Genomic DNA, 19,496 nt, shown 5'->3' on the forward strand with positions numbered 1-19,496 from the left:
TGAAATACTTACAGAATGAAATTTATTATGAGGATGAATACACAGTAAAGATCAAGCACAGTGAAATGAGAAGTTAAGGAAATAGCACAGAAAAACAGTATGGAAAAGCACAAATGAAAATATGAAATGAAATAATGAGAAATGACAAAATGATCGAACTACGTAAGCTAAATGTCTAAGTACAAGGGACACAGGCGGTGCGTATGAGAGCCTACAGCGGAGTGGCGTGTGCGCTCGTCGTTTCTGGAAGCCCGGCGCGCTCGGTGACCGGTTGTAAGGGAGACGGACACGCGCCGCGCGGAAGCGATAAGCGTAGCGATTTTGTCGTACATATAACAAATATCGCTACACTACCTTTGAGTTCAAATAATTCCTAACTTGTGTAAAGTAATATTTTAGTCCATAATAATTATTGTCAAGGTGTGTCGGGGGACCGCTAATGTAGATGTTTGATTTCACATAATCTTATATCTTTAAACGAGCAATTCTTGTATATATATATATATATATATACAAGAATTGCTCAATTGATTTTGATTTCACTAATCATTATAGTTCAAGGATCTGTCACAGCGAACCGAAATCCGAATCGAAATAATAGTGACTTAGCGGTTGTAGGTTGTAGTTTACTTGGCGGTCCCCCGACACACCGTGACAACAATTATGGGCTAAAATATTACTTTACACAAGTTGGGAAATATTTGAACTTAAAGGCAGTAAATATTATTTCATTACTTTTTAAAGTTGTTTGTCGGGGGTTTTTTAAATTTCTTAATACCGAGCAAAGCTCTGTCAAATAGCTAGTATTATAATAATATGGTTTAAGGATCAGTTCACAGCGAATCGAATTGAGATAATCAGCGACTTGGCGGCTATAGTTTGTAGTGTACTTGGCGGTCCCCCGACACACCTTGGCAACAATTATGGACAAAAATATTACTTTACACAAGTTAGGAATTATTTGAACTCAAAGGCAGTAAATATTATTTCATTACTTTTTAAAGTTGTTTGGCGGGGGTTTTTTAAATTTCTTAATTTATGTACTTACAGGGTGCAACGATTTTAAATGTGATAAAATATGTCATTGAAAAAAAATAACATCCCATTTTTTTTTGGGTTAAATGGACTCTCCTAATGAAACCTAAGCCCTGGAAAAAATTTTGCAGGAAGGTTTAATTGCACCCTGTATGTAAAACAACGCAACAGCTGCAGCGCTGCGACGGCGCAACGCTGACGCAACGCGCCATGTGGACCGGCCCTAAGTGACACATCCCTTAGAAAGTTGTTTTGTTACACCCTGAACTATTACATTAATAGTGAATGTTATTTAATGTGCCTTATAAATATAAAATTGTAACATTTTCAGATTCAGCGTTGTACGCGCATTATGTGTTCAAAGCCTTCGATGTGAATTCCAGTGGAGCTATTAGTTTTAGGGTGAGTATCACAATGCCTAGCTTAAACTTTATTTTAGAATCTAGATTAACTCAATTCAATCGCCATTTAAGAGCTCACCTGACTCTAAAAATCAAACATCGTCCGTCTCTCTTCACACTCACGCCCGTCTTTCATATGCCAGGTGAAAAAGGACGGCGCGGAATCATCGCCGAGTTAGTTTTACTTGAATAAAAGACGAACTATAATGATTATGAAAAAAGTGTTTTGAGCAAATTTAGGTTTTATCAATACCTTTTTAGATATTAAAAAATATTAAAGAAAAGACAGCAAACTTCGAAGATCCAAGCAAAAATGTGTCTAAAACAAGGTTTTTTGTAAAAAAGAAACCATCGAGCATTTTTTGAGTAATCGTGTTTTCGTCTTGAGCATTTAATTATTATGAACTGAAGTTACTTGTGTCAAAAAATCAGTTTTCTAGACCTTACAGATTTTGAGATCTAGGTTAAAGTATGTAGTCAAGTTAGGGTCATATGGGCTCTTAATTAAAATGGCGCCGACGGCCGATGATTGAGTTGCGAGAATAAGATCTCACTACACAGTGAAAATAATCGTATAGATAGGAATATATTTAGTTTTTATTATAATATTATATAAGTAAGTACATAATTAACTGTTTAAATTGCGATCGGTGATTTTGACCACGAATTTAGCTAAAAATTATTAATGATGGAATAGTAACAGTGGAGCTTTCGTTGGTTTCGACAGAGGTCGTCAGAAATGTTTGCGATTTGACACGCATCGCAAGCGATAAAATATTAGTCAGAATTCAGACAAAATTTTTGTCTTAGGGTGGATTCAGACCGCAACGCGACGCGTAGATGCATTTCTAAATTAGTATGGATTTGACAGATTCGCAAGACGTCTGACGCAATTGAAATCTGTCAAATCCATACAAATTTAGAAATGCATCTACGCGTCGCGTTGCGGTCTGAATTGACCCTTATAGGTTTTGCGTACACACGAGTCACGACATCATTTCCATTAAAAATTATATTACTGTATTCTAACTTAACCCGTCAAGCCCCAAGCTCACCGGTGAGCGAGACACAATAGAACAACAATAGATTTCCAAGCATCCACGATCGAAGGATATAAGATTGAAATTCTATAGATTACTTAAACCACGCGTAGATGCGTTATGTCAAATAACAAATCGCATACCTTTTTGACCGTACGAAAGAATACTGCAAAAATATCTAACTTTTTCGACAGAACGAGTCCAATAACGATAAATAATTTAGGAGTATTTTATGGTTGTTTTTGTTTTGAACTGAATAGAGCGACCCCATTGTAACGCGAAAACACAAAGAAAGTAGACAATGTAATCGAAATACTCTGTAGTCTATATTATGGATCAAAATATTACTAGTTTTATTACCGACTTCCAAAAAGAAGGAGGTTATACGTTCGGCTGTATGTATCTTTTTTTTTTTGTATGTTCAACGATAACTCAGCCGTTTGTGATCCGATTTTCAAAATTCTTTTTGTGTTGTATAGGGTTTAACTCGAATTTGGTACCATATTCACAAAAGTGGTGGTCTGATGATGGGATCCTGGAGGAATCGAGGGGACTTCTTAAAATTTGTATGGAAACATAATTTTTAATTTTTTCTGAAGCATTAGAGGTACCAAAAAGTAAGATTTCGCACCAGGTTATACCCTGGATCCGAAAGTACCCAACAGAACTTTTGAATCCTTATAGATACAGGTTCGGGGATTTCGGCGTTGTTTAAACAGCATAAGCCAACACATAAATTTATTTGATCATCATCATCAAAATCATAATTATGCCATAGGTTATCACATTATGACCCAATTATTGATGCTTTTCGTGATATTTTGCATCGAAGCAGATGTTTTTGATGATTATTTCGCTGTTTGTGGACCGATTTTCAAAATTCTTGTGTTGTTGTATAGGATATAATCTTGATTTTGTATAATAATTACGAAAGTGGTGAGCTGATGATGGGATCTATGAGCGATCGAGGGAAATCCTTGAAATTTATCAAAAGACTCATAGTGGTTAAAATGTTGTTTCTAGTAACTTAAACTTGGTCCAAAGGCACTGAACAGAGCTCCTGAACCTTTAAAGATAAAAGTTTTTAAATTGCAGCATCTTTTAAATAACTGCAAGCATTTACCACAATTTTGCTTACAGTAACATATTGTGAATAGTTAACATTCGTAATGGTTATTTATGCATAAAGCCTTATCTTGAAGATAACTGAAAAGAGTGAAATTATTATTTTTAACAAAAAATTAAAACCGACTTCCAAGGTAAAAACAATAATAATATGAACTAAAAAGTATTAAATAACTCTTACTCTTTATTAGTGCCTTTTTCAGAATTCGTCTAAATCTCAACTATTTCTCTACATACCACAGTTTCATTACTTTGAAGTCGGTACCAGTCCCAAAAGCTTCAGATATTCTGACATTGACTGAACTCACGATAAAATTAGCTGGTACCGACTTCAAATAATGAAGACTGTAGTATGTAGAGAAATAGTTGAGATTTAGACGAATTCTGAAAAAGGCACTAATAAAGAGTAAGAGTTATTTAATTCTTTTTAGTTCATATTATTATTGTTTTTACCTTGGAAGTCGGTTTTAATATTTTGTTAAAAATAATAATGAAGCACCCTATATTCAATGCTATATCTAAAAGAGATTATGATAATATATAACTCGCACAAACAACGATTTGATCCGATGCATTCAATTTTTATTTCGCAGTATTTGTTATTTTTTATACGTCATGTATATAACGAGGAAAATAAATGAACTTTCAGTTTTGTTATTTAGGTTATTCAATTAGAGTTCTTTCAATTAAAGTGATTAACAATGTCTTCCATGACCTAAATTTGCTTAGACTTATTAAGTACTTATCTATATTTCTAAATTATTACAAAAGATATTGTATACCTACTAGACAAAGGTAGTACTTATTTGCTTGCTCCTCGTTTAAGTTTGCAGTGACGTAGTTTCGCTTGTACTGTGTGTGCGCGTACTACACCGATGTTTGCTAAATACAGGTCCGTGGTTTATGTGTTTTCGCTGTTTAAATAGTAAACGGGTGAGCTCGAAATTGTTTGCCGTTCCAAACAAACAGAAAGTTTTTAAGTTGTTTTGTATTCTCATCTCTTGTGCACCATACATAGATTTTATTTTATTTTAGGCTACCGTTTATACATTTCTGTTATTGTTATCTGCACTTTATATTCAAATAGTCCTGCTCGAAGGACCGATTCAGAATTGGGATACATTTATTACTTTCTGAATTGAATGTACTATTACACTTATTACACTTCGAATTCTCAATTGTGATAAACATTATCAATTCTAAAGATATAAAAAAGTTACTCGGCTAAAGTATAAAAAATGGAATTGTTTTTTTTATCTCCGATGTAAAGTCGAATTACCTAGATGGAGTATTGGAGGTTTAAAACAAATTCCAACTAATCCCTGTCAATATCGGTCGTAATTTAGAGTCGTCGATGCGTTTGATACGGTTGGAGCCGGGCCAAGCGCGGTCGGCTACTGACACGGATTTCAGCTTCTACTTAGTACTTGTTTATGGCTCCACATTTTGTTTACGTCTGTGTTGACATAATGATAGGTTCTCGACGAATTTCGAATAGCGGCCAACGGTTGCACAAGTGGTTTTAAGCAGGTGATTCGTCTCGATATAGGTGCCCCATATTACAATAACGAGGTTTAAATAAAAGACATTTAAATATATTCCAATTTAAAAGCCAGCCGACTCGTAATTTACGATATTATCCGTCCAATTTTACTGGGACAACCTTTTTAATAAAGGACATCAGGCTTTAAACACTGAGATGTAAACTTATTCAATGAAAAACTATTTAGCAGACATGAAAAACTGTATGGCGGGAAAAACAAAAAAGATCACAGGGTAAAAATTAGCACAGACAACGAACGCGTCACAATAAAAAGTAAATAAAAAAGCGCGAAAATTTAAAAATACAACTGACATTATTTTAGCTAGTTTTATCTCGTTTTCAGGAATTATTGGTGACTCTCTCGACGCTGCTGCGAGGGTCGGTGTACGAGCGACTGCGCTGGGCGTTCCGGCTGTACGACGTGGATGGAGACGGAGCCATCACGCGGCAGGAGCTGGCCGAGGTGGTGGTGGCCGTCCACGAGCTGCTGGGCAGGCGGGCGCCGCCGGGCTCCCCGGCTTCGAGACTCGATGACGCTAAGGCTAATGAACAGGTATAGCTGAAAGAGCCAATAAAACCGCACTCAAGTAAGCGATTGTATATCACGACGAAACAAATAATATTATCTTAAGTGAGATCGTGGTTTTCCGTGAGGTTAGTTTCCGATCGAGTTTTTTTTAATGAAATAAGGGGGCAAACGCGCAAGCGGGTCGCCTGATGGAAAGCAACTTCCGTCGCCCATGGACACTCGCAGCATCAGAAGAGCTGCAGGTGCGTTGCCGGCCTTTTAAGAGGGAATAGGGTAATAGGGGAGGGTAGGGAAGGAAATAGGGCAGGGGATTGGGCCTCCGGTAAACTCACTCACTCGGCGAAACACAGCGCAAGCGCTGTTTCACGCTGGTTTTCTGTGAGAACGTGGTATTTCTCCGGTCGAGCCGGCCCATTAGTGCCGAAGCATGGCTCTCCCACGTTGGAGTTGGCCTTTTTGTGTCGACGGGTTAACTCGTTTCTAAACACTTTAAAAACGCAAGTTTTCATATATTTTTAAAATTCTATCTTCACCTATCTTAATCGATTTGGTAAATAATAAGTTTCTATTTTAGGTTTCCTCTCAGTTTGTTTATGAACCAGCTCAGTACATCCCAGTCGAAAAACCTACCTTATCTATCTATTCATCAGTCTTTTAACCACCCCAGTAGACTGCCGTAGACCCCAGTAGATCAGTCATCAATCTCAGTACACCCCAGGCGAAAAACCTACCTATCCATTCAGTATTCACCAGTTCTTAAACCAGCCCAGTAGACCCCAACTGTAGCCTTCCTTCCCTTCTACCTTAACTAACTATTGACCAGCTTTCCTCATTGGTCTTCAGGTTGACCGCGTGTTCCGGAAGCTGGACCTGAACCAGGACGGCGTGATCACGATAGAGGAGTTCCTGGAGTCGTGCCTCAAGGATGACGTCATCACGCGGTCGCTGCAGATGTTCGACACAGCGCTATGACGTCAGAGTGACGCCGCGCATGAGCGCATCCCTAGGTATGCATCTCGTGTATCACGCGTTTACCTTCAGGAGCAGGAAATCCGTTGGGGTTTTAGTGGGTAATCCCGGGTGCGTCTTCCGTCCGCCCCGGGGAGTCCCACATACTTCGGTGGTCCTCCCCAGGCCCCGGGGATGCGTAAACGCATTCCCCCAACGAAAAAAAAAAGTATGCATCACGCTATCCACCCTGTACACTTAGGTTAAGTTAAAAAGATAGGTAAAGATTTTGTTATTATTGAAGCCCAAAAATCCGTAGCATACTGTAAAGCTGATCGCACATTTGTCAGCACCGTACAGGCCGTACGCGTCGAACGCACTAGCACGTGCGAGGTTTCACATCATTTCATACAACGAATTCTAAAATGCGGCGCGTTCGGCGCGTGCGTGCTGATAAAGGTATGATCACTCGCTCGCTTTCGTTTACTCATGGATGTAACCTACTGCACCAAATGATGCCGACGGCATACAAAAAGTCGCCGTGTACTGGGGGCTGGGGTTCCTTAGACCTTATGGCCCGTATAAATAGTCAGTACTTAAGATGCGACCCGGTCTCAAGACGCGGTTCGGCTCTGTGATTGGTCCAAATTTTGACAGCCAACCAATCAAAGATCCTGAGCCGTGTCTTGAGACCGAGATGCATCCTGAGTACCTACTGACTATTTATACGGGTCTTAATTTGCGTATTACGTAAGAATGAAGATTAAATTGTGTTCATTTTTATCCTCATCATATTTTATCATTTCTGTGCTTAATTAGGTACCCCAATTCATTAAAAAGTTGATGAAAAAATATATAATTTTATTTGCAGGGTAGTTGTGAAACGCCCTATCTACCGACACGACTGTCAATGTCACATGAACGGGTTCTTCCACAAGATGGCGGCGGCGTGCCTATCACGCGCCGCGCAGTACGTGCGACATGTCGCCGTGCTAGAGAACTTCTACAACCGCATCGTCAAGCCGCGAATACGCAGCGTTTTGTATTTTAATTTCTAATATGGATTCCAACATTTTTGAAATTAAATAAACTTTTCAAAATAACAGCATAATATCGGTAGGTACTCGAAAAAAGTTTTTCAGCCTTTCAAAAACACAGGTGATGTTGCTGCTCTTAAAAAAATTTAAAACTGCAACATTCGAATATAACTTTTGAATTTCAAACAATTGATTTGTTTGCCAATACCGTACTATTCTATTCTTGCTACCTATGTATGCATATATTATTTATTGAAATCCACAAAGTTTTAATAGAACAATCGTAAATTCGAAATTATTTTACTAAAATATATACTTAACGTCGAACGTTATAGGTTGATCGGTGATTAGTGATTACGTTAAATAATGTTGTATCAAGCTGGAAATAAAAACAACATTAAAGAGGCCCATTCACGGCAGGACTGCACGGCAGTCCTGCCGTGAATGGGCCTCACTGATTGGTTCACACTCGGTATTTCCGGCCGGCAACACCGAGTGTGAACCAATCAGTGAGGCCACTGCACGGCAGTCCTGCCGTGAATGGGCCCTTTAATGTACTTTGTCTTACAGTGCAAAAACTTTTTCAGGATTCGTTAAATCATCTTTCTTTCAAAAACTAAGTTCGCCAATAATATTAGCTTTACCAAAGCGATTGCACTGTACCTACTTAGATAGAAAGCAAAAATAATTATTCTTAATAGTGTTTTAATGTAGAATGGGGCGTTTCGAGCTATTTAATTACCGTAGGTACCTTAATCATACTCTATAATGTTACAAAACATTTTGTCAAAGTTTGATTATAATATGTATGAAGATCGTAATTTAGTCTATGGCCCAGACTGTCAACGTCATTGTACTTTGACATATTTTGTGTACAGTCGCGGGCCATAAAATGATTATCCCTTTTTTGTTTTTACTTCGTATAGTTGATTTTCGAAATAATCAATTGTTTCGTTCCTTGTTCCTCGAGAAAACTAAAAATAAAAAACGTAAAGATTTTTTTTTATTTTTAATTCATTTTTTAACTTCTTTATTTGCATAAAGAAGTTAAAAAATGAATTAAAAAACATACTTTGCGTAAAACATACTTTTAATAATTTACAAAAATATTGTTATTACTTATAGCAAACTAATATGTATTATGTGCTTATAGTAGATATTTAATTTTTGATTTCTTTATAATTAGGTACCGCATGCTGTAAAGAGCAATCACAAGATTAATTAAATAAAAAAGTTATGCAATTTTAAATTTTAAAACTTGTTAAATCTTATCACTTGTTTAATACCGTCCTCGCTTCAACTTCATCTAAACTACCTATACAGAGCTTTATTAAAATATTTATTATTGTTAAGTTTTTGTGCATACTGGCGACTCAGTCCCTTCACTGCTAAAAAATCATTGGCGTCCGGGGTGAGAAAATTGAAATAATCGTTAGAGAATCGGGGAAATACGCAATAAATATAACTTAAATGTAAACAAAACATAAAAAAAATACACATCGAATCTATGTAAAACTTAAAAGGTATAAAGCCTCCCTCTTAAAGTTAGTTAAAACGCCGCTTGCATGACCTACAAGGCTTTTTTATGCAATATCACACAGAAATTTGCATGGTATTGTCGTCGCACCGTTGCCGAAGCTGTCAGTATGTGCAGAGGCTTCCATAAACTTTTCTTATTTTATTAAATCCAAACACTGTTATATATTTTTATAAAAAATTAACAGGGTACACAAAATCCTATACAAATCTTATTTATAAACTAAAAACATTTGGAAAAGCTTTCTGTAAAATAATTTACTTGTTTGATACAGACTTAATTAAAAATTTAGATATTTTAAAATATAATCTGGTAAATAAAATTAATAAAATTTTATAACTAAGCATTGCGATGAAGGCCGACTAGTTTCTGTCGTCCATCGTTTGGATCCGATACTTGCTTAAGAATTAAGATACCTACACCTGGGCGACAAAAACAGTTTAGTCCCCCGTGCGCTCTGCTTTACCATACTAAATAGGTTAATACCTTTATATAATAATATTATTATTATGCATTTAATATTTATATTTACGTGGAACCTGCGACTATTAGCGCCTAATATAATTATTATATTTCTCAACTTTACCAATGTTAAAAATACTTAAATAAATAATAAGTATAAAAGTGTTGAATGAGACACCTTTAATTAAATGACAATGATAATTATTAATGTTTAAAAATAGTGTATTTTATCCTCTTGAATGTCTATAAATGTGCAAATAAAAGTATTATTTTACTTATTACATCGTTTTCAAATTAAGCGATACATCGTACACTGTACACGGTATCGTATCGCGTGATATAAAAACGCTCTTATAGCTTATCGTTAACTTAAAAAATATAATGTTATAAATAAATAGCAATATATGGCCATATCATTAACCTATAATTTTATATTAACCATTGTTACTTATTTATTATTGCAATGTTATAACTACGTCGTATTTTAGGTTGTTTTTGCCCCAGCGTATAAGAAATCGTCTGGCCCGTAAATTTTAAGCAGAAATAAAAGAATATACATTCTACATAGGATGGATTTAGAATAACATTACCTATTATGTTCCAGAAAGATTGCTGCCACGCAGCTAATACAGAACAGTTTTAACTAACAACTATGTTTTTTTAATCATTCACAAAGGGCATTCGAATTCTGTTATTAATATTACTACCTTAGGGTTGGTTAAAGAGCTAACCACAGCATGTAGTGCTCGACAAGGCTTTAAATGAACGTGGCGAAAAAAGGAACTAACGCTGTCATCATACAAAAACACCATTTTTGACAGTTCTCCTTTACCAACAGGCGGCAACAGCGCCCCCACCCAAGTTCATTTAAAGCCTTGTCGCACTTTTATGCCTGTTTTCGAAGGGCTTTTGACATAAGTTATTGATTGGTTATCTTTTCAATAGCGTTATTGCTCGATTAAAGTTAGAGGCGCTATTGAATAGAATATAGTTTATATTCTATCAGAAAACCTAAGATCTCCGGTGTAAGTGCTATTTCTAATCGGAAAAATTTCAATTTTAAGAAAGAAACGATTGAAGTTAAAAATTACGTTAAACTTGATCATCATTCTGTAATTTTGTGCAATGAAGCTATTAATAAAACTCAGCTGTGTTTTTAACACTTTATACTCTTTAAAACCCATGGTACGTCGGTGATTTAATATTTTGTATTTTTCACCAACTTTAATTAGTAATTACTAATTATTACCCTTTGTTACTCCCAACGGCTTATTTCATAGTTTTCTGCAACATTTTTGTCAACCTAGAAAAAGTTGTCAAATGGCAAAACCATGACAAGTTTTGTTTAAAATTAAATGAAATACATTTTCAGAATAATAAGACCGTGAGTTGATGTTGTATGATAGTTACAAACATGTGCTTTGTACTACGCGCCTCGATAATAATTATAGTCTCAAGCGCAGATAGTACATACTTAAGTAGTTATAGGTACAAAGTGAGAACACCCTATGTAACTAGTCTTTTGACTGATATGAAAATTTTATTGTAGATTGACTTTATAGAAGCCCTGTTTAGTGGCCTGTGTTCTAGTCTTAAGTAATTATTATAGAGAATGTCAATAAATTTTAACTTATTTGTTATATTATGCATTTCCTTAATGTTTTAGGTAATAAATTTTAGAATAAGATCGCCTTATGGCACGACGTTGTTTCTTTACTGCAATCGTTGCAAGAATTCTGCTCCGAATGGCTCTCGCTTACTCATATAGTAGGTATCTGTAGTCACCACCAAAATGATTCTTTAAGATTTAAATGTCCAAATGTTCGACTTTACCACACGAAGATCCTCTGCAATGACTGTTTTACGGTGTGCCAGTGAGCGACCACCCTAATACCATAAATAATCATTTTGGGTCGAAAAAAAACCCTTGTGTAATTAAAAAAGTAAAGCGATAGCCGATAGCGCTGGGAACTTAGTTATTCAAATAATATTTTCCGTCGAATTTAAATTGACCTAATAAACTGCCAATTTAAAAAATATAAATTAGAATCGATTTCTTTAAAATTACTGTACATAGGATTTAACGCTAGAGCCATCGTCAGGCGCATGCTGTCAAAAATATTATTAAATAAAGGGGCACTTCATAAATGCTAAACATTTTATTCTCTCAACTGTACATCTTGTGTATTTTTCCATAATATTTTGGATTCGACTGTTTGGCTCTAGTTTCAAAACCTATCCATAACTTTAGCTGTATTGTGTATCAAATTATTATAATCACGACCACATTGTTAAATATTTTGACAACGTGTAATAAATTATTGTAAATATGTCGCCGTGTCGATACGTCCGTTATGAATGATAGTAAAACAGTTCTTCGTGTTTTTGTGAGTTATTATTTTCCTTTGTTCATACTTTATAATACTCATATTATAACTAGATATCTAATATCATACGTACCTTGTATAATTGAATAGGTACTATCGGAGAAGTTGATTCCTATGCAAATCGTTCCTCTTCACGTCAAACTGCTGAACCAATTTTTCCGAAATTTGTTATGAAGTTACTTTGAGTCCCGGTTAAGGACACATATTTTAATAGAATATTAATCCATACGAGGAAAGTAACGAAGTTGTAGAATTAGTTATTATACACTACACAATATACTTTACAACTTAGTAAATACTAAATAGTACCTAATAATAATACCCCCCACACCGGTTTCGGTGACAGTGGCCGGTTTCATTGTAACCAGGCCAGGTACGCAGGAGTAATATTTTTTATTGTGCCCAAGTGTGCGCAGTACACAAGAGCACTCTCTAAACCTTTAAGTTCTGCTAGAATTTTTGGAAAGTTAAATAATGCACATAGGCAGTGGCCAGTGGACCTTGAATACGTTATACGCTGGGTAAATAACTCAAGGGGAAAATATATTTTACGAAAACCAATAATTCACTAATTATGTTAAATTTTACGTAGACCAATAAATAAGAAACATTAAGACGTCAGGAAACCACCTGCCCCGTGTAATATATTCCTCTATGCAACCGCCACAGTCCATAAAGAACGTGGTTGCAAGCAAGGTTGCAAGTCGCAACGTGGCATGACTTCGTATTTTCCATGTATTTTAAGGTTTAAAGATCTTTGGTATTTTCATACTTTTAGTGCATACGACTTATCGGAAGGTACAGTCTACTACCTATGCGACGCACGGCCGGGCCCATAAGGTTAAGAGGATACAACAGGGGCTAGAGAAATGAAAAAAAAGTACGTGTAAAATGTAATAGCTGTCTCCCTTACCTCAAGCCTATACCGCAGAACGCGATAGAGACAACTGCAGAAAATCAACAGTCCCCTAATTCCATCTCCAAAACTTAACCGATTTAGGTACTTTTTTCATTAAAGATTAAAGAAAGAGTTGAGCTGTGTTCCTATGTTTTGCTTTTTTGTATAATCTAGCCAAATCGGTTTTCTGGACGTTTGAACACGGCGGGAAATCTGGCCATTTTTTTGGGTTTTTGAACGTTCATATCTTATTTAATAATTAAATTATGAAAAAAAGAAAACATAGGGACATTGTATTAGTGGCCGTAGATATTCAGGGAAAAAATTATAACTTTACTAGCATTATCCAGGGAGAAAACAGGGGACAACGTTTCTATGGAAAAAAGGGCGGTGTGGACTCCTCTTAATATAATACCTAGCGGAATAGAGAAACAAAGGCCTGAGCAAGTGGGATGTCACTATCAGTAACACTGCGTGATAAAAAGAGACGTGTGATACATGACAGCGCACTCTTTTTTTGACGTACGTTGACAGTTTAATCTCATAGAATTCATGTTCAATCATGCTTGTGTAAGTGTATACGTACACATATTTTTCACACGGATGAAAACCAATTTTGGTTTCGTTTGACAGCTCGAGATTGTTGGTCTATTCCGCTAGGTATATTAACTTTATGGCGGGCGCACAGTGGTCCGAAATCGCTAAATAGTGGACATTCGCAAAAAAGTTCGATTTTGGTGTGGAAAAAAAAAACCATCCGATAGATTTTAAGAAGAGTAACAATAAATCCTAATTAAGTTTTTATAAAAATGTATATTTAAGGTGAAAAAAATAATTACGAAAATGTTGTATGGGAAAGAATCTATAAATAGATTTTTTGCAAAAACTACTAAGTCATTCTGGTTCATTTTTGAAACAAGTAAAGTTCTAGTGGTATATAAGGCTTAGAAAAAAAAATACGAAAATTTACGTGCAGCCTTTTGCAGTAGAGGGGTTCAAAATTTTGAAATAATTTTACTAATTTTTTAGGTGTGGAAAAAATATTATTCGAAAGATTTCTTAAAGAGTAACAATAAATCCTTATTAAGTTTTTTATAAAAATGTATTTTTTAAGGTGAAAAAAAAAATTACTAAAATGTTGTATGGGACGGAATCTATAAATAGATTTTTTGCAAAAACTACTAGGTCATTCTGGTTCATTTTTGAAACAAGTAAAGTTCTAATGGTATGTAAGGTTTAGAAAAAAAATACGAAAATTTACGTGCAGCCTTTTGCAGTAGAGGGGTTCAAAATTTTGAAATAATTTTACTAACCTTTTAGGTGTGGAAAAAAATACAATTTGATAGATTTCCTAAGGAGTAACAATAAATCCTTTATAAGTTTTGTACAAAAATGATGTTTTAAGGCGAAAAAAAATAATTACGAAAATTGTGTGGGTATAATATATATAAAACGAGTTCTTAAAAAGCAACAATACTTATATGTATAAATACAAACATGGATAGCAAAAACAAAATTAAACTAAAATCAACTACTGACTAAACTATTGTAATTATAATAAAATAAAAATTGTTACACGCACTTATAACTCAAACAATTTCAAATGAAACTTCTAAATAAACAATAATAAATAATAATCAATTAAAGCAACGCGCTTTACAAACATAGTGGATCTCCAATGCTATCATCTAATGGTATATTAGAACTTTACTTGTTTCAAAAATGAACCAGAATGACCTAATAGTTTTTGAAAAAAAACCATTTATAGATTCCGTCCCATACAACATTTTAGTAAATATTTTTTTTCACCTTGAAAAATACATTTTTATAAAAAACTTAATAAGGATTTATTGTTACTCTTCAAGAAATCTTTCGAATAGTATTTTTTCCACACCTAAAAAGTTAGTAAAATTATTTCAAAATTTTGAACCCCTCTACTGCAAAAGGCTGCACGTAAATTTTCGTAATTTTTTTTCTAAATCTTATACACCACTAGAACTTTACTTGTTTCAAAAATGAACCAGAATAACTTAGTAGTTTTTGCAAAAATCTATTTATAGATTCTTTCCCATACAACATTTTCGTAATTATTTTTTTTCACCTTAAATATACATTTTTATAAAAAATTTAATAAGGATTTATTAAGTAATAAGGATTTATTGTTACTCCTCTTAAAATCTATCGGATGGTATTTTTTTCCACATGAAAATCGATCTTTTTTTGCGAATGTCCACTATTTAGCGATTTCGGACCACTGTGATGGCGGAGCGACTTTGAAAGCTCAATATTGCTAATTATTAAGCTTAGGCCAAACCTACGCATAAACGCACAAACTATAAATTAGAAACCATTGTATACAAAAAACATTGTACAATTTTTGTATACAAAGAACACATTTGACAACTTGACGCTCCGTCACTGACGCGTAGGTTTGGCCTAAGCTTTATTGATTATTCTGTTGTAAAAAAAAAACTGTCAAGTAACAACTGACATCGATGTAAACTTGTTTTCTAATTTAGTTTTTTTGCTAAACAAATTATATAAATATAAACTCTAACAATATAATTATTATTGCAAATATAAATTATAGTATTTAGTTTTTAGATATTATGTCAAAAATAGCTAATGTAGTTGATGGAGAGGCTTCAGAATCGGACTCAGAAATCGAATTAGGGAAATCTCCAGTAAGTAAAACACTACTAATAATAATTTTAAGAATGACTTCAATGAAACATCTCGCATTAGACTGCAATGGATACCCTCCCATATAGGTTTACTAGGCAACGAGATGGCTGACCAACTGGCAAAAGAGGCTATCTTTCGCAAGAGGCCCGCACTTTATTAATATTTTATTTATTGTCAATGAAGGGTCGCATGGTTTAATTTTTAATAATTTTGATATGAGGCTGGCATAGATGCCAAGTGCATTTTTAAGCCTTGTTAAAAATTTGAAAAAAAAAATTAAGTATTTTAAAATCCAAGTAAGTATTAAGATTGAGAACTGTAATGACGTGTAGTTTGTAAATACATACATAGACATCTTTAATTTTTTTATAACTTTCTTGTGACAGAATCAATTACTTAATAACTATTTCCTTTTTAGGATATCAGTAATGGCTCAAAAGCATTTGTTGTTTCCGGTGAAGCGCCAGAATCAGACGATGGTACATTTTTTAACAATAATTAAGTAATAAAATAATATATAACTAATAAATTAGTACTTCCATAGAAAGTAACTTAATATCTATATTTACAGAGTCAAAATTACCTTCTCCAAATGAACTGGAGGTAGACCTTCCACTGCACACTTCAATGATGCCAGCGTCACCACCCAAAATGTACACATCCTTGCTACACCAAAAATTGTGTAAGTTTTTTTTAGGGTTCCATACCCAAAGGGTAAAAACGGGACCCTATTACTGAGACTTGGATGTCTGTCCATCTGTCTGTCTGTCTCCAAGCTGTAACTCAAGAACCGCTAGCTAGATTTCTGAAATTTTAAAAGATTATGTACCAAATCCTTCATGCGCGAGTCCGATTCGCACTTGACCAATTATTTACTATTAATAAACAGTAAAATTCCAAGAAAGTACAGCTAATACTGGTTTACAGGGGAATGCAATGTATCCCTACGAGCTACAATAGAAGGCTTGGTCAAGCACACAACAGACATTTGTGTGGAGAAGCTATCCCAATGTGATAAAACATTGCTAACTGTACAGGTGTGTACTCTGATTACCTACTTCAAGAAAACTCTTGTGTTTTATCAAAAGAATAATATTTTTTTATTCATGAAATAACGGGGCAAACGAGCAAATGGGTCGCCTGATAGAAAGCAACTGCCGCCGCACATGGACACTCACAACATCAGATGAGCTGCAGGTGCGTTGCCGGCCTTTTAAGAGGGAATACGCTCTTTTCTTGAAGGTTTGCAGGTTGTATAGGTCCGAAAATACTGCTGGTGGCAGTTTGTTCCACGAGTTTTACAGTGCGCGGTATTTTCATAGTCCTTAGTAATTCTTAATTCTTATAATATAATCACTTGGCCATTAAATCTTAATGACAAGCTACAAGACCCAACAAAATATTTCAATGCTTGTAGAAAAATAAGAAAAAAATGCTAGTTGTTGTAAAAACAATTGCTAATTCCAAATTTTATAGGAATTAGCATTTTTTATATTTTATGTTACAAAATAATCAAAAATAATTCTTAATTGCTAATATTGTTAAACATTTTTAGGAGAACATGAGATCTACCAATGCCAGCTTGACGTTAGCAAGAGCCCGGCTGAAGCAAATTCACGGCGAGCTTGAGAAAGCCAACTGTGCCACTGCCTTACCTACTGTTAAAATTAAATGAAAGTTTCCAGAGATTTGTTTAATATTGGTTGTAAACATAAGTTAATTATAAAAAAGTAACATGAAACCTATTCCAGCGACCCTAGCAAGGCCACAGGCCTACAGAAATGCGAAAGTATAGAAAAACTGTGGAGATAAACTGGAGGCACCATTCCGATCTTTACTGCGGCTAACCGCGACGCGACCGACAAAAAATCAAAATATATAATCCGATGACATACACTAAGGGCCTGTTGCACCACTTAACTTGACAGATTAATGGCCTGTTTCACCACTTCCTGATAAGGTGTCCGATAGGGTTATTTGACAGATTTTCCATACTCCATCTGTCAAAATAAGTTGTGGATAGCCTTATCAGGAAGCGGTGAAACAGGCCATAAGTATGGTGAAACAGGACCTATGTCATAAAGTGGCATTTTAATTTAATTTTTGTCGGTCGATGCATGCTAGCCGCGGTAAAGATCAAACACAAACACTGCTCACAACAGGGAGGTGGAACGAATGGCTTCCGCGATTGAGGACCCACATCCGGCAGAGCAGGTAGAGCTGAGGTTCGGGATGGTAGATGAGGACTCGTATGTCGATGTGGTTGATTACCACATCCATAGGATCTATATGGACGGCAGCAAGATTGAGGGTCGAGTCGGAGCCGCACTCTCCGTATGGAAGGGCGAGGCCGAGACAAAGGCCGTAAAGCTTGCCTTGTCGCCGTATTGCACCGCCTACCAAGCCGAACTTCTAGCGCTCCAAAGAGCAGTAAGTATAGCCTGCAAGAGTGGAATGGCAAAGTTCGGTATCCTTAGTGATTCCAGATCAACTCTCCAGGTTGTCACCATTAGTTCCCCTCATCCCCTGGCAGTGCAAACAAGGGCGGCCCTCCGAAAAGCTGCCTTGCAGAGGCGGGAGGTCTCCTTGTTTTGGATTAAGGCGCACGCAGGGTTGAGAGGGAATGAGAGGGTTTACGAATTAGCCAAGGAGGCCGCGCTGAAATTGAGAAGGAAACCTGACTACGATCTGTGTCCTGTTTCATTCGTCAAGCGTATCTTGAGAGAGGATACGATTGAGGAATGGAACAGGAGATACGAAGTGGGCGGGACGGCCGGAGTCACGAAACTCTTTTTCCCCAACGCTGCTGCTGCATACAAAATAGTACAGAAAATAGACATCACACACCACACCACACAGATTCTGACCGGTCACGGCGGATTCGCCTTCTATTTGAACAGATTCAAGCTGAAGGAGGATCCGTCCTGCCTGTGTCAGCCAGGAGTTGAGGAGACGGTTCCTCACCTGCTACTCGAGTGCCCAATTTTTGATAGCAATAGATACGATATTGAGCGATAATGGGTGAGAATCTGCCATCCATCCTGGGGGGTAAAAAGCAGGATATCTTCCTGGCTTTTTGCAGGACAATCGTGGGTGTAGTAAATAAGCGTAACGGTAGTATTTTGTGTGATAACAATAATTAGGTTCTAATTTTTATAAAGCTGTGATATTAGGATAGTCTCTGTACTTTTGGTTTTATATTTGTGCCGTTGTTTTATTATTTGACATTTTATTTGTATTTTATTTTAATTGTTTATTTTAGTGGAATCATTTATTGTATTTTTATTGAAATTGGTATTTTAATCTAGTGTTAATTACATCGTATATTTTATATTGGTTATCATAAATTTTGCACAAATTATAATAAGTATTGAACATAATTGTAACATCAAAGGCTGATTAGACAAATTGTATGTATTTATAGACAAATAGAAAATAAATAGCCCTGATAATGTTAGGTGGACGAAATAATTAAAAAAAAAAACACTGCTCACAAAATTACGTGTGAATCAAATCATACTTGTATGAAACTGAATGCAGCAAAATTTCTGCCAGCCGAAATTCTGCGACTCACAATTCACAAAGTAGGTACACTCGTTTGGATTTACCTTTAGCCCGGGCGTGCACTAGCGGCCAGGCCGCAGCGGCCATCGAGAGTATGGTGTGGCCGCAGGTCGCGTTGCAGCCAGGTGCGCTTCGTCTATGGCGGTTTCATACTAAAGTATATCTATCTCGATGGCCGCTAGTGCGCGCCCGGGCTTAGTATTAAAATAATGATAGCTTCACTCTCACGCCAATCTACATAGCTGCCGTAGAAAGACACGTCTTGGCAGATAAAAAGCAGGCTGCAGGAATATTATGGATTCGCA

General features: G+C 35.8%; 2 protein-coding genes across 2 annotated transcripts in view; both read left to right on the plus strand.

Annotated features, from left to right (window-relative positions):
* The window catches only part of LOC121740610 (Kv channel-interacting protein 1), a 73,454-nt gene extending 65,559 nt beyond the window's left edge, over positions 1 to 7,895 (plus strand). Inside the window, exons 4-7 of the mRNA XM_042133342.1 lie at positions 1,367 to 1,437; positions 5,488 to 5,697; positions 6,517 to 6,680; positions 7,493 to 7,895. Coding sequence (XP_041989276.1) covers positions 1,367 to 1,437; positions 5,488 to 5,697; positions 6,517 to 6,645 — 410 coding nt within the window. The 3' untranslated portion in view covers positions 6,646 to 6,680; positions 7,493 to 7,895. The remainder of the gene's footprint in view (positions 1 to 1,366; positions 1,438 to 5,487; positions 5,698 to 6,516; positions 6,681 to 7,492) is intronic.
* A 7,579-nt stretch (positions 7,896 to 15,474) lies between these two features.
* On the plus strand, positions 15,475 to 17,311 carry LOC121725371. Its single transcript, XM_042112264.1, has 5 exons — positions 15,475 to 15,626; positions 16,046 to 16,106; positions 16,199 to 16,309; positions 16,555 to 16,664; positions 17,183 to 17,311. The coding sequence occupies exons 1-5, from the start codon at positions 15,552 to 15,554 to the stop codon at positions 17,300 to 17,302; spliced, it is 477 nt and encodes a 158-aa protein (XP_041968198.1). The 5' UTR covers positions 15,475 to 15,551; the 3' UTR covers positions 17,303 to 17,311.
* Positions 17,312 to 19,496: the final 2,185 nt, after the last annotated feature.

The sequence above is a fragment of the Aricia agestis genome, chromosome 3, assembly GCF_905147365.1.
Source record: "Aricia agestis chromosome 3, ilAriAges1.1, whole genome shotgun sequence".
NCBI lineage: Eukaryota > Metazoa > Arthropoda > Insecta > Lepidoptera > Lycaenidae > Aricia > Aricia agestis.

What these genes read in the sequence shown, in the direction of transcription:
- LOC121725371 (XM_042112264.1), top strand. Translation starts at nt 15,552, where the DNA reads ATGTCAAAAATAGCTAATGTAGTTGATGGAGAGGCTTCAGAATCGGAC. An exon ending in TCGAATTAGGGAAATCTCCA is followed by an intron (nt 15,627 to 16,045) that starts GTAAGTAAAACA and finishes TTTCCTTTTTAG; the next exon opens with GATATCAGTAATGGCTCAAA. An exon ending in AGCGCCAGAATCAGACGATG is followed by an intron (nt 16,107 to 16,198) that starts GTACATTTTTTA and finishes CTATATTTACAG; the next exon opens with AGTCAAAATTACCTTCTCCA.